Source organism: Gordionus sp. m RMFG-2023, chromosome 1 (genome assembly GCF_954871325.1).
Source record: "Gordionus sp. m RMFG-2023 chromosome 1, tfGorSpeb1-WG-v2, whole genome shotgun sequence".
NCBI lineage: Eukaryota > Metazoa > Nematomorpha > Gordioida > Chordodea > Parachordodidae > Gordionus > Gordionus sp. m RMFG-2023.
Genome location: NC_088775.1, coordinates 61,010,370 through 61,027,361, shown reverse-complemented (window position 1 = coordinate 61,027,361; position 16,992 = coordinate 61,010,370). Strand labels below are relative to the sequence as shown.

General features: G+C 26.9%; 1 protein-coding gene across 2 annotated transcripts in view; it reads right to left on the bottom strand.

Moving 5' to 3' along the window:
• The window catches only part of LOC135923018 (general transcription factor IIF subunit 1-like), a 61,983-nt gene extending 56,229 nt beyond the window's left edge, over nt 1–5,754 (bottom strand). For both annotated transcript variants that reach the window (XM_065457606.1, XM_065457607.1), the window contains exons 1-4: nt 5,630–5,754; nt 5,508–5,583; nt 876–1,108; nt 428–601 (exon numbers count right to left, since the gene is read on the bottom strand). In XM_065457606.1, coding sequence (XP_065313678.1) covers nt 428–601; nt 876–1,108; nt 5,508–5,583; nt 5,630–5,658 — 512 coding nt within the window. In that variant the 5' untranslated portion in view covers nt 5,659–5,754. The remainder of the gene's footprint in view (nt 1–427; nt 602–875; nt 1,109–5,507; nt 5,584–5,629) is intronic.
• Between the last annotated feature and the right edge of the window lie 11,238 nt (nt 5,755–16,992).

Sequence of the window (16,992 nt, the reverse complement as noted above, 5' to 3'; positions counted from 1 at the left end):
ATATTTCCTACTTATTTTCCTTTTTTTTGTATGATTGATTATCACAATTATAAAATTAATTCAAGAAATAAGAAAGTTTTAAAAAGATTCGTGGGAAATAATTACTATTCATTTTCATATCAAATTTTGTAATAAATAGAATAAAAGAGATTAAACTCGTTAAATTATCAAAGTTATTGTATTAAATTTAATGCATAACATCAAATAGAGAATAAAATCAATATTTTGAGTCTGAGGTCTTACCTGTAAATTTTAAAAATTTGAGCCCCGGGTCTGGCCACTGACTGGGCATCGATCTAAAAATATGCCACGACCTCAGGCAGGCTAGGGGCTAAAAATTTCGATTTTGCAGGTCAGGGTAAATAATGCCCTATCCCAAAATATCATCATTATAAATTATCTAGTTACATAAATTTTTTTAAAAAACCGTAGAAATTCGTTTTCCGCTTCATCATAATCTAGTGTTTTATGTTTTGGTACTGGTGTGAAGGAATACCAAGTAGATATGGGGTAAGCCTCGAAGGCGGAACCATCAGCAGATTGCATGAATACGTAATAAGACGAGTTTTCTCCCATGTTACCTTCCTTGGTGCCTTTATAACTTTTTTTGAAATTTGAAGAAAAAATATTACAAAATTAAGAATAACCTTTATCATGAGATTAATTATATAACTGTTAGGAATATGAAATGCTTAGTTTATTACTTATTTAATATTTCTTTTTTAAAATTTAGAAAATCTCATTAAGGTAAAAAAATTTCCTTCACGACAGCTAAATTATTTTTTGAAATTATCCAGATATTTTGTAATACGGCATTTTTTGCCACAATGTATATTTTTTTGAAAAAAAGAAAGACAAACGATGATATTTTATACCTTCTCAAACTTTTTCCAGTCCCAAGATTCATCATCCAAGTCTTATCGTCTGATTTTGTGGTAGCTCGCTTTTCAAATTTATGTTTCTTATCGCCTCTCATAAAATGTGAATAAGAGCTTCCGGCACCGAATTTTGGTTCTTCCCCACCATCCGCATTGTTCTCTTCTGGGCGGGGTTGTGATTTTTTATCGCCTGCAGCCTCGGCGTATTCATTTTGCCTGTAAATTTTTCCCTACCATTTTATAAATTTTATTTCGAAATTAATTAATTGTGGCGAGCAAAACGATATTTTTTTAAAAGCAGTAATTTTTTTGAGAGTAGAATTAAATATAATAAATATATATTCTAAAAACAAAAAATAAGCAAAAAAAAATTTTCAAATTAATTTATAATCTTAATCAATTTTAAATTAATTTTTTTTATATATACAGAAACCTGTATAATTTGGACTCTCAATAATTTTGGCAACTCCCTAATTTGACCAAAATTTTGAGTCCCGTCAAATTCCTGTTAACTAGTATTAAAAAATGGCTTGATAAATTGGGTTCCATGTCAATTCAGCGAAACTTTTATCACGCAATACTTTTTCGCGGAACTTTTATCGCGAATGGATTTTTTAGAGACTTTTATCGCGAATTGGCGAATATTATTCTGCGAAGAAATATCAATAAAAAAATATAGCGATTTTTTTATAGAGAAACCCGTACAAACCATTAAAACATCGAAAATATTAGTTCAAAAATTTGATATAAATCTAAATATAATATTAAGTTATATGAAGTTTGCCAAATTTTGACAACCACTAATTCTGAAACTTAAACCAATATGTAATTCTTAATTACAGTACATTTAAGTTAGTGCTAGAGCATATATTTTTCTTCTATTAGTCAGAATTAAAACAACTTAAAGTAATTTTTACTGAATTTCCAAAAGATGATTTTGATAAGGAAACATTTTAATTTCCCAAAATTTCTTAGAAAATATAATATATCACTCAGAAATTTATATTTCTTTTATTTTTAAAGTGCATAAGCATGATTATTTGAGTTTTCAAATTAATCATTACTCTATGTCTTAATAATAAGGAAGATTTAATTTAAAAATTCTAAGAAAATTTTAAAAAATTACTTAGCAAAATTTTCTATAATTTTTAAAAATAATCTAAGAAATCAGCAAAAATCCTTAGCTTTCAATAATTTTTATATCTTGATTGGAAAAATTTCTAAGCATTTCAAATTATTTGCTCAAATTGACACTCAATGGCATAAAGCACATTTTAAAAATTGATATTGGAGGGGGGGGGGGTAAATTTATTGGAGTAAAAACTGAACCAAATATCCTCTCCGTACTTACATCCATGCATGAGAAGAGCCCAGAAAGATATTTGTTAATTTATTTTTTATCATATCAGATGCTTACTTAATAGATAGGTAACTAAAGATCCATAAAAATTTCGCGTTTATGATTAAAGGAACTTTTGTGAGTATATTAATATCAATGTTATTTTCCTATAAATATATGTAAGGGTGTACCGAAACCACTTGTTGGAGGCCGATGCGATATTCCCGATATTAAATTGATATCGGCCGATTACCGATCCGATATCATATCTGATCTTGTATTCTGTAAAGATACCAATGGTTTTAATTTTTAATATACTTTTTATTAGTATAACATCTATAATTTAACTATACCATAACTTATGTCATTTAATATATTATAATGATCAGTTATAGTTTAATTCAATTCAATTGCAATTCTAAAAGTATATAAAATATTTTTATTGATAAATCACTTATTTATATAATAAGTAATACCATTAATCTATTTACATAATTAGTAATAAACAAATATATATGAAATTTGAAATAAATATTTAAATTAATATTTAAAATTAATATATCGGAGATTTCTTTTTAGAAATACCAAAATTTCCAATTTATTAGAGAGCAGTCTGCGGTGATGGGGATTGTCAATATCACTAGCATCACTAAAAACAGATTCTGAAAAGATTATTGCACACTTTTATAAACAGAATGCGAAAAAAATAATAATATGGCAGAATGTTTTAACTAATTATTACTATTAAAAAAATTAAACATAAAAATGGATTTCGATTTTATTTATAAAAATAAATGGGTTTTTAAATTTTATAATATATTATTTTTGTTAAAAACGCCATTTTTATCGGATCGGATAGGTAAATTTTATAATATTTGCCGATAACCGATATTTTAAAATGGGTGAAATATCGGTCCGATCCGATATAAAATATCGATACACCCCTAAATATAAGCATTCGCAATAAATTGATTGTTTCGTGGTCATACGCTCGCGATAATGATTTTGCACAAATACATACGCGGTAGAAAATTCGCTATATATGGTTGGTGATAAAAGTTTTGCTATAATGGGTTCGCGTAAAGTTTCGCTAAAATGTATTCTTTTAAAGTATTCGCGGTTAAGTTTTAGCTGAAATAAATTAGCGATCAATATTGTCTTCTATAAATTTCGCGGAAAAAAAATCGCGGAATTGGTTTAGGATACCTTCCCTATAAAATCCCTTAGCGATAAACGACATTACAGTTTCGCTGAATTGATTTGATAAAATTGGGCAACTGTCTACCTTGATAAGTGAGCAGATTTATATTAATTGTCCACTTGCTAAGACCTCTATAAGGTAGGCATTTGTCGCTTTTTGCTGCACTCATTCATTTATATTAAATTGGGTTATGATGTGTAAAGTTGACCATGATTGATTTTTTGTTTTATTATTATAGATAGCATTGTAGTTTTATCCTTATCTACAAAAAAATTTAATGTTTTTGAGTAGCGTCTGTGGCCTTGTCAGTTCAGTTTGTATATCATAATCAGATAGTTCTGGGTTCGAATCCAGCATGGATCATGTTTTCTCTAAAGCCAACTAGGTGGTTCCGTCCTTGGGAGGATAAAGTAGATCGGACTTGACCAAGTGATTCCGTTAATATATATTAAAAATAATTGGGTCTTATTGCATTTTAATAAATTTTGATCGTTGTTTAACAAGTGGACTAACGTTATATCATTACATAATAAAATTTTATCAAAACTATTAATATTAAAACACCTAAATATAGTTGTATAAAATAAAAATGAAGATTTTTCCATGGATAACGCCAGCAATTAGTCATTGAGACGGTCAAATCACAATATTTTTAAAATTTTTGGGGGAATAATGTTTATACCTAAATATAGAGATGTAAAAAAAAACTCTAAAACATATGGCATAGGTTCTTTTATTAGGTGATTTCTTTCTTATCATAATAAAGTATTTATGCTTTATTTTAAATTAGAGATTTAGCATAGCCCAGTCAACAAGCCATGTTGCAAGATTTATGGGCCGATTACCTATTTCAGAAAAGAAATTAAATAAATGATTTTTTTCTTCAAAAATATTTATAATGGACTGGTCACATAACCTTTAAAAATCTAGAGGTTAATTAGGGCCTAGTGAAAGTATAAACCCTATATTTTACTAAATATAACTATATTCAAAAATTTATTTTAATGAATAAAGTCAACTTAATATAAATTTATCTATATTAATTATTTAACTAGTTATATTTTGAGCTTTCCAGATCTCTAAAAAAATGAGTAAATACTTTTATTTATTAATAATAGAAAGAAAATACAATAAATAAATGCATGGTATATTATAATTTGAACCTAGAACTCTTGCATGTTTATATTTTATAGAATTGTTGAATGTATATTTGAATTTTAATTTTCTAAATAATATAAATTTTACTGTGTTTTTTATTATTGTTATAGTTCATGACCCTTATAGTTTTAGTTATCTTTTTATTATTATTATATGATATATTATAAACATTTTAATTGATCATTTATATTGAAACATATTAGTTGATTTTTATATCAAAGCCTATTGATTAAATTATAACTGGGCCCAATTAAAGAGCCAGGACCTATTATCCAAAATATAGATTAGAACTACTATTTTAAAAATATTCAGAACCAGCCATTTATTTTGTATCATATAACTGATTTAAATAAATGAAATGTAAAAATGATATACCTAAATCTATAGTAGTTATATTTCTATATGTAAATTAATGACTATATGAATAGTAACATATATTTATAATGAACTCTAAATGGAGCAATCTATGAACATTATATCATACTCAGAAGAAGCCATAGGCTACCAAATGGGGCTTGGGGTGAAGTCCCAAATGCTTGGGGACCATATAAAAGATATTTCATGAAGCCATTAACCAGCCAGTCCATCTATCTTATAAACTAAGAAGTCTAGTAGGATAAGCCTATATTTTTTTTAAAAAACTTTTACTTGCAAATTAAAACTATGAGCTTATTAAATGACATAATATTATATGTCACTGAGCCTACAACATTCATCATTTTAGATATAATTTTAATTATGAACCAATACCATATATCATATTATTTAAGATAAATTATTTTAAATTTAATATCAAATAAAATGTAAACATAAGCATAATATAGTGAATATTATTTTAGATTTTAATAAAATAATTAGAATATGTAATTCTATACAAATATAAAATAATAGCTTATAACAAGTGCAAAATTTATATATAATGAAAATTTACTGGTAAATTGGGAATAAATTCATTTTTAAGCGGTATGTTAAATTTCATAACCTCATATTTTATGTTAGTGTGTGTCCTATAAAGGTAAATATATTTCTATAATTTATTATAGAAATCAATACTTAGGTATTATAATTGGATATTGTTGCATTTTAATTGTTAAAATGATGATCTAAGCGAACATACCGTGTCTAATATAAAATAGGATGATATAATAATATTCCATAGGTGTCATATTTGACAGATATTCGTTTTTTTGGCAAAGATTCATTTTTGAAGACACCCTTTAAATGTCTGGCTATTATTGCAAAATATTTCAAAATCTATACTCAAAAAAGAGGATCTATTGCTGGTCACTTTATTATTATATATTAAAATAATCGTAACCCTGCAATCACATTTAGCGCGGATTTTCGCCGCCAATTCGTGCTAACTGTGAATTCCGGGTAAGAATATTTAAAAAGAAAGCTATTAATTTTTAATAGCTTGTAATAATCTAAACCAGTAGTTTCTACAATTATTCACGTTAATCTTTAATAATCTCACATTATTCTGAATACTAATGATATTTGAACAAAAGCTTTTCGTAGAGCACTTGTTTGTAGGTTGCTTTTCATATGCTATTTATATTTTTTAATTTATTTACTTACATTTTATTTGCCAATCAACTAATTTTTTAAATATTTTTTTTAATTCCTTATAACTTTATTAAATTAGAATTTTACGGAGAAATTTTTTTGGAAGACTCAACACGACATCAATTGTTATTAACTATATAATTACAAGTATTTTCTAGGTACCTTCTACATTCAAGTTCAGATAATATCAACAAAGTGTAAGGCTGGGGCACTAGCTTTTCCAATCTCAGAGAGCTCATCTAAAAAAAATTATCATATGGCAATCAAGTAATTTTTACCAATATAGCGAATTATATATTTTACAGAAAACTATAAAATATGATAATGACATCAGAAAATATCTTTTAAAGACATTGTAGAATGAATAATATGAAGATTAAATTTTCATAACATTTTTACTTAAAATAAATAGATGGCGTTAAATATTTAAATGCAAATTGTTGCTATATTTATTATAAAGAGCATTGATTAGTAAAATTTGTTAAATTATTAACTGTAATATATTCTCTAACTATTAAATATCTCTGTAAAAGTGGAATTTTACCTAGTATTTTGTAACTAATTCTATATAATAAGATCAACTATATGTCTACTTACTTTTTATAAATAAATTTCTTATAATTGTTTGGAATAAATTATTACCATGCCTTTTTATTAATGTATAGACAAGTAATTTATTATATTTTATATAAACTAATAAAAATATATTTCATATTTGTTCCAGGCTTATTTTTTTTAATTAAAATTTGTAAAAATATTTTATGACTATATAAGGACTATGGTAACCCGGCCCAAGGCCGGGCAAAGAAGGTTTGGGGCGAAGCCCCCAGTAATTTTTTAATTCCTCCCCCTTAGGAAAATCCTGGCTACACCTATGGTTAATTTTCAATTAATAAATGATTTAAAATAATTTTAATAATAAAAATCAATTAAGCTTCAACTGTTAATACTATATTGATATTTAATTCTGAGTGATATTGATATTCCATTTTTAACACAGAATTTGATTGCAAGCTGGCATAGTAAAAATATAATTTATATGTATTAATCTGATATAATAATTAAAATAGCACTTTTAGATAGTCTTATTAATTTTTAAATAATAAAATCAAATCAATATATAATACTTAATAAAATTATGAAAAAAATTGTTCAGGGGGCTATCAAAAAAATTTATTTTTAGTTAAAGGGAATATAAAGGCGCCATTAAAAAAAATTTGCTTCAGGGCTTATTCAAATTTTCAGGTAACTCGAGCCCCTGCGCGCCCATTCCTAAGATGCTACTATATATTTTATCATTTATTATGTATACAAATAATAAAAGCCAAACAATACAAGACATTTCAAAAGATATAATTTTTTTAATACAAAATATTTATTCATTTATTAAAATATTAAATATTTTCGATTACGGATATAAAAAAATTTTACATCTCAATAATTACAAGTGATAAAAAAGGTTAATTAATTCATATACTGCCTCAATTGAAAATGGCTTTTAAAAACCACAAGGCAATATAATTCTAAGCATAAAACTAATATAACATTATGTTACCATTTTAGACAATGTTTTATAAAATGGACTAATAGGGAAAATTTTTTAGACCTAACCAAATCAATAATTTTTGAAGAAGAGAATATAAACGACTAATCCAGAGCATAAAATTATATGGTGTTTAGAGCTTCTTTCGAACAGGTTAATTGCGAAATATCAAATAATTGCGGAATTTTTTAATATTTTGGTCCCAAGCTTTAGCAATTAAACGGTTTTAACATGTTTAATTACCTTTTATAAAGAAATATACTTGTATGGACCTTGGAAATTTTTTTAGGAAGAGACATGGTAATTAAATTTAAAAATGGATTAATGATTTTGAAATTGGCTGATTACAATATTAAATTTGTTAATTTTCAATTAATAAATGATTATATTTATTTAATTAGTGTTATAAAATAATTTAAATAATAATAATCAATTAAGCTTCAACTGTTAATGCTAAATCAGGGCCGTAGCCAGGATTTTCAGGTAGGGGGGCCAGCTGCTAACTTGAGGGGGCCACTATTTTTTTTAAATAAAATAAATAATTAAACATTCATAGAAATTTTTTGCTATTTCTAATTAATTATAATATGAATACAAAATAATATTATAATATGAATACAAAATAATATTATAATATGAATACAAAATAATATTATAATATGAATACAAAATAATATTATAATATGAATACAAAATAATATTATAATATGAATACAAAATAATATTATAATATGAATACAAAATAATATTATAATATGAATACAAAATAATATTATAATATGAATACAAAATAATATTATAATATGAATACAAAATAATATTATAATATGAATACAAAATAATACTATAATATAATAAGACGATTTTTATTTTTAGATTTTAACATTAATGAATTAAAGGATAAATTTTGTGTTTTTTTTTCATAAGTCATCAATATTAATTTTGCTTAAGTTGATCTTTCATAGACTATATAGTGCTCGATTGAACTCTCTTTAGTGTAGAGAACGATACCTGAATGATGATTGCTGCTAAATAGCATTTATAAAATTCTTTAAATGCATGTTGGTATTTTTTTTATACATAATATTTAGGAAATTTTTAAAGTTATGTGTTTCTCTAACTTCTACAGTTAATAATCATTTAGCTATTTTCATTGTAACGTTTCCATATTTAAGTTTAATAATGATTCTAATGAAGCCCTTTTATCTGTTATAAAATAAACAGGGTGAAAAGGGGACAATTAAAATATGATAGAAGATTATTACCATCTGGTGTAATTCTATCTAAAAAACGATCAACAAAGTAATCTAAAATTTCATAATAATTCCTTTTTAAAAAACTCCAATTGGAGTCTTCTTCACAATCAAATTGTAATTTGGTCTCGACTAAAAAATCTTAAAATTTATAGGCGTTCTACGTACCCTTGAAGATTTTTTTGGAGTGAGATTTTCGCTAAAAGTTTGTTTTTCAGCATTAATTCTAATCAAATCAAAACAATAATTGCTTTTTTTATTATTTAATATATTGATCATGGAATCAATACAATTTTTAGCATCCACTAGATTAGTACCACTGACTTAGATACTAATTTAGTGGGTCCATTGTTATTAATATCTCATAAATTATAATAACTAATATAACGTAATTTATATTAATGCATTGAGATAAAAGACCAGAGGCTTCCTGAATCATGAGTGGAAACCTCAATTAAGTGTTCTATTAGAAAAGTAAAATAATACTTCTCCAATGGCCTTAAAATTCTCATAAATGATGTGAGATTTTCAAAATGACCCGTCTACCTCTGTGGCCTATATATTTACAAGATACGTTAAAACATCTAAATAATTAGAAGTGATAACAATACTATTATACCAATTATGAACCACAAGATGCAACAACTTGTGGTTGTAGCAATGTATAAAAGGAACTTTTTTAAAATTTTTTTTTGAAGTAGGGTTTGCACTCCTTCATTTTGCCAGATATAACGTTTGCACCATCATATGCCTGGTTTATTATATTCGTTGAATTAATATTTAACTCATTAAGTTGCTCTAAAATGTAATCATTAATTCTTTCAACAGAAAAGCACCGTAAATTAATAATTCCTAATAAATTTTCTTGGACTTCCTCAGAAAATATATAGCGAATAATTATGCTCAGGTTTTCACAATCTAATGCTCATCACATCAGCCTTAAGACAAAAAAAAGGTATCTCACTTTTGTTATATTTATCTGAAATATATTTAAGCACCATATCTGCCATAATAGATATTAATTCAAGATTGTTTCTTCATAATTCCAAGTGATGTATATTGGGAATTTTGGATTATATATTTCATAATTTTATATAATGAAGGATCTTTTTGGATGGTTTATGAAAATATTGCTATAAATAGTTCAGAAGAATAAATTATATTTTCATCATTTGCAGCATCCGTAATTTTTGTTGAACCAATCCAGCTCCTGTATGCTAAGAAATAGCATCAAATCAAATATTGATTTATGATAGTAACAATTACGATTAATTTGTTGGCTTATCAAAATTGTTGTTATCTCAGTATCCTTATTTGTATTTTTAACATGCCAAATGGTTATTGAATTTAAATGAGCTATTGAGGTATCATGTTTTAGCAATCCCTTATTTGCAGCTACCGCATTTTCCAATTTCTGAAATTTCCTATATGGAAAACAAAAAGCACCATGATTTTGAAATAATCTTAGCCTTCCATGGATATGATTTTTTCATTGTTTAATTTGATTTGGTTTGGTTCATTCTGGCCTAGGGGATTTGAATTGAACTTGAATTATTAGAGGACTATTTTACAATATATAGGTATTGCCATTCTTATAGAGATTAGTTTTTGCTCATATAAGTCACGGCCAAATAATTCCTCACTAAGTAACAAAACATAATAAAAATTTATACTACCTATGAGCAGATTTAGTTTCAGTCTGATGTAGTAATATTATTAGATTGTAGAGGTTGTGATGTTGCTTGACATTTGTTGAACTTGAAATAAGAATTAAATTCTAAAATATTCACCGTTTTAAATAACTGGTTATATAATAAAAATATTGTGATTGAACTATAATAAATGAAATAATTATCATTGAAATAAGTATTTAAACGTTATACGTAATAATTAAGCGCTTATATAATGTTATATACAAACACACATGAAAATGATAATTTATTATTGGATAAAAATAAAACAGAATAGAAAGAAATTTATAAACTAGACATGTTTTGAATAAATATTTTAAAATATAAAAATAATCAATTACAAATTTTTTTTTTAAATTTCGAGCCACAAAATTTTTTGGGACCATTTTTGGGGGCCAAACATTTTTTTTGGGAGGGGATGTCTCCCCGGGGCCCTTCCGTGGGTATGGTTCTGTGCTAAATTGATATTTAGACTTTATGATTGATATTCCAATTCTAACAGAGAATTTGATTGTGCAAGCTTACATAGAGAAAATATAATTTATATGTATTAATCTAATCTAATAATTAAAATAGCACTCATTCCATAAAAATTTGATAGTTTTATTAATTTTTAAATAAAAAAATAAAATCTATATATAATACTAAAGAATTATAAGAGAAATTGTTCAGAGGGCTATCAAAAAAATTTATTTTTAGTTCAGGGGGTTATTGAAAAAAATTTTCAAAATGTTAGGACAGCTTTTATAATCTTTATTTAAGAAATAATTTTTTAACGGTTTATAAAATTTTAAAATTCTACTATGGCAAGTATTAGGAACATATCGTAACCAACATTGTGCTGACTCAATTCTGTAAATACACTCTGTTTTTACCAAATTCACTAAGGCATTATCAAATCAGAAAACTGACATGCAATTTATTGATAATCTCGAATCTGCTATATTTACCACCCATCTTTCAAATCGTCAAGAATTGACATCCTGGATTTAGGTCCTAAAACATAGATGATAGCCTTGCTCATTTTTGTTCTACAAGTATAATTTTCATTTATATTAGAGTTGTTAAATATTATGGAAAAAGATTCTACCAACATTTCTCTGTGAACGTTGTACTACAAGATACAGTGTTGTGATGATTTAATGAAACATATTGACGATTATAAAACCCATCCATATAAAATAATAATCTTTGCAAAAATAATTAAAATATAGACAAAGCATTATTGAAATTTCTTTTATTTATTCCTTTTGTTATTTTAATTATTTTTGCAAAGATTATAATTTTATATGGATGAGTTTTAATTTAATCGTCAATATGTTTCATTAAATCATCACAACAATGTAAGTGATTACAATTACCTCAACTGTAGTCGCATCTGTATTATTTCTTATTTTTGGAGTACTATTATGTATTTAAACGTGATAAGTGATAATTAAACACCTATCCCTATAATGTTATACACACACACACGGTAGATTTCCAATTGCGGTAGATTTGCGGGATTTTCGCTAATAATATATTTTTAATTGTAAAATTAAAATCGTTTTTTTATAAAATTTTATCTTGTTTACATTCATTTATATTTAAAATAGATCGTTGATTATTTTTATAAATTAATATATTTGAATAAATCAAGATGTTATTTTATTTTGAAAAATAGTTACCGACTTTGTATTTATATAAACTAATTATAAAAAATAACAGGCGGATAGGCCCGCAAAAAAATTTTTTAAGCAATTTTTATATTTCTACCGCAATTTTTATATTTCTACCGCAATTTTATATTTCTCCCGCATGTTGCCAGGTCAAAATTTTTAAATTGCGGAAGAAATTTGGTATTATGCGGGAGAAATATAAAAATTGCTAAAAAAAAGTTTTTGCAGGCCTTCGGCCGGGATTTTGAATTGACTTAATTATCCGCCTATTATTTTGTATAATTAGTTTATATAAATACAAAGTCGGTAACTATTTTACAGAATAAAATAACATCTTGATTAATTAAAATATATTAATTTAAAAAAAACCAACAATCTTTTTTAAATATAAAAGAATGTAAACAAGATAAAATCTTATTAAAAAAACGATTTTAATTTTACAATTAAAAAAATATTTTATACGAATGTCCCGCAAAACGACAGCAATTGGAAATCTAATGTGTGTGTATAACATTATAGGGATAGGCGTTTAATTATCACGAATCACGTTTAAATACATAATAAGGTACTCCAAAAATAAGAAATAATACAGATGCAACTACAGTTGCGACAATTGTAATCACTTATCTTGTAGTACAACATTCACAGAAAAACTTATCATCACAATGTTGGTAGAATCTTTTTCCCATAATATTTAACGACTCTAATATAAATGAAAACTATACCTGTAGAACAAAATGAGCAAGGCTATCATCAATATTTTAAGACCTAAATCCAGTAGGTCTATTCTTGACGATGGGCCTACATATGTAATTCTAACAGATGCATCTAATAAGGGAAATATTAAAATATCTCCCATGATTCTCCGCTATTTCAACAAAATTAAGGTCGTTTCAATAAAACTATTAATTTTTTTCCCCTCAAATAGTGAAAAATCCAAAGTCATAGCTAACCATATAATGGTAAATATAGCAGATTCGAGATTATCAATAAATTGCATGTCAGCTTTTTGATCTGATAATGCCTCAGTGAATTTGGTAAAAACAGAGTGTATTTACAAAATTGAGTCAGCACAATGTTGGTTGCGATATGTTCCTAATACCCGCCATCAATAGAATTTTAATATAAACCTTTAAAAAATTTTTTTTAAATAAAGATTATAAAAGCTGTCCTAACATTTTGAAAAATTTTTTCAATAATGAATGGCAAAGATATATTTAGGAATGATTTCACATGTAGGAAATTTATTACTGCTGTTAATGTGTAGTTGCAATCAGAAGAATCTTAATAAAGATTCACAAAATTATGCTGAAGATGTGTTCATCTTTACAGTTAATAATTGACATAAAATTTTATAGCGCCATTGCTAAAACTTAATTATATTTTATTTGAGATTATATAATAGAACTAAATGTTTAATGTCATTATTGAGATATTTATAAAATTCCTAGCATGACATATTATATAATTGCTTAACCATTAGCTCGGCCTCTAATGTTGTTAAAGCAATCCGATTTCTCTCCTTTATCGAGGCAGTCCTCATCAGGCTAAAAATGCGCTCGGATGAGGCATTAGAATGAGGTAAGGAGAAGACATACTCGCATATTTTTTCCAAGCATGGGGATTTATCGTTATTACGAAAAAATTCTACCCATTTCTCCTCTTCTTAGACCATCTAACTTTAAGTATTTTGGCGAATCATAAGAATTACAATCTCCTCAAATAAGACATCAATGTCTTTCGGTATTTTTAATATATTTATTAAATTATAAAAACCATCAATTGATGGTTTCTGTTCCAAGGTCATAATATTTATACATTTGTAAATAGAGTTATTAAAATCATATTCTAAAATTGTCTTAATAAAAATATCTGCTTCATTTAAAAATGTATTAATTATAGTATTATTTGAACATTTTAATATAATATTTTTAGCAATAGCGCCATAAAATTTATTATCAATTTTTAACTGTAGAGATGAACAGAGCTGTAGCATGATTTTGTGAATTTTTTTTAATAAAGAATATTCTGATTGCAAATGAATATAAACTGCATGAAGTAGATTTCCTACATGTGAAACGAAGCCCAAATATGCTTATGCCATTTCATACTCGAAAAATTTTTTCAAAATTTTAGGACAGCTTTTAAAATCTCTATTTAAGAAGTTTTTTTAAGTTTGTAAAATTTTAAAATTTTATCGATGGCAGCTATTAATGACAACCACCTGATAGATATATATCGCACTCACACCATTCCAAGTCAGACCACTTCACCAACTCTTTTAATTCGTTAACTCTTTTAGTTGATGAACTAAATTCGTTAAAACATTCATCGCAATTATTACGACATCCACAGATAGTACATTCATTGCCTTCTTGCAAGAATTATGTAGTATATACAGCCAATTGGTATTAATTCATTATTATGCTGCCTCAATTAGGTAACTTTGGTTTTTGTCAAAATTTACAGAGCTGACATGCAAATCATTGATAACTCTGAATCAGCTATGTTTACCATTATGTGGCTAGCAACATTGTTGGATTTTTCACTATCCGAGGAAAATTTTTTAACAGTTTTATTGAAATGTTCTTATTCTTGTTGAAATAGCGAAGGGGGATATGTTTTAATATTTCCCCTACTAGATGCATCTGTTAGAATTGCATATGGATGCCCATCTTTCAAATCGTCTAGAATTGACCTCTAGGATTTAGGTGCTAAAATACTTGTGATAGCCTTGCTCATTTTTGTTCTGCCACAAGTAAGGTTTGCACTTATATTGGAGTCGTTAAATATCATGAGAAAAAGATTCGACCCACATTGTGATGATATAGCTCTGTGAATGTTGAACTACATGATAAATGTATACGATTTCCGCAAATGTAGTTGCATCTGTATTATTTATTATTTTTGAGAATATTTTTGTATTGCAATCGATGTAGATATACTCCCCTGTACTGACTTATATGAATGAAAGATTTATTATTGGATAAAAATAGAAGAGGATAGAAAGAAATTTACAAACTAGACGTGTTTTTCGAATAAATATATAAAATTTATTTTAAAAATATAAAAATAATTAATTAATGTCTCTCAAAATTATTATTTATATATTAAAAACGTTAAAATACTTTTAAAAAAAATTGCGGGAGAAATTAAAAAATTGCGGTAGACTTTTGCGGAAGATTATTGCGGTAGTTTTGCGGGAGAGAGATCTCTGCGTGTAATCTAAAAAATTGCGGGAGTCTCCCATTTATGGGGGGAGACATGGCAACCCTGATTAGACAGCCATTAAAAAAAAATTTTGCTTAAGAGGGTTATTCAAAATTTTCAGGAGATTCTAGCCCCTGCGCCGCCTAATGACGCAACTGAAAGGTACATATTTGAAATCGACAATGGGTATCTTATACCAAGATCGCCATTGAAAGGAAGTGTGGCTTGTTGCCAAATTATGTCTGTAAACTTGATGTTTAAGCAGTCACCAAGAATTTCTGGTTTCGAATCTCCTCTCTAAAAATAATGGGTTAGATCGTAGGGAATAAAGGATTCTAGGGATGTTGAAAAAATTCATGATTAAAAAAAAGGTCTAGTGATTCGAGAGGAGGGAAGAATGTGTTTTAAATTTTTAAAAATATTGTCCATATCGCTAAAAAAAATTTTCTAACTCCTCACCAATGGGAGCCCAAATGCGATAAAAATATTTTCCAAGGGGATATGCTAAACCAAAAACATTTAATGGAATTGTATTGATTTCGCAATATTCGGTTTTAGTTTGGTTAATTACAAGTCTAAGACTGTCAGTGGAAGCCTTAATAATATTAACAGCCTTTTCCATCTCAACAGAATCACCAGAGATGACTCCATCTGGGCCAGCGAACAGTCATTTTTTTTATTTTAGTTATCAAATCATGGATTCCCAGACAACATAATATAGAGTCCAGGGGGTCCCCTGCTGAATACCTTCAGAAGAGGATAAGACATAATGGCTGGGATGGTTTCTTATAGGATGAAAGGATATGGTTTGTAAAAACTGGGAAATGTTTTATGAATTGAGAAATGATTACTTTTCTGTGAATACTATTATAAGATTTCTAAAGTCGATTTTAACAATGTGTTGAGCGATTGTAGCATTCTGAACATAAATACGGGATATATATGCAGCCGCTTCACATCCTGAGCTCGTTCCGACACCTAATTTAAAAGGAAGAAGTATGGTTGAAACTTGTGCAGAAATCCTGCTAGCTATAAGCTTGGAACATAATCACCTATATACAGCCCCAGCGGCAATAGGCCAGATATCACCATCCTTTTTTCTCAGGACGATCCCAAAAAGGGTCATTGCGAAATCTGGGACGTCACCATTGATGACCTCGTTGCATAAGTGAGTGATTATATCCAATAACAAAGTTTGACTGTGAGTAGTTAAATCTTGAAGAAATAAAGGTTTGATGCCATCAAATCCAGGGGCTGTCCTTCTTAAAAGATCTGACTGGTTTAGATACTTCTTCCGAAGTGAATATTAGAGAAGGGTTTTAGTTTCACAAATAATGTGGCTGCTTATCTAACAGTTTTGGTATGATACCGCATCCACTGGAGCAAGTGTATCAAAGGAACTGCATAGTCTAAAAGCACCATTTAGGTCCAAGTTGTTTATTTTATTGTCGATTAGCTTCACCTTGTATTTTAAATCAACCTATTTTTTGTT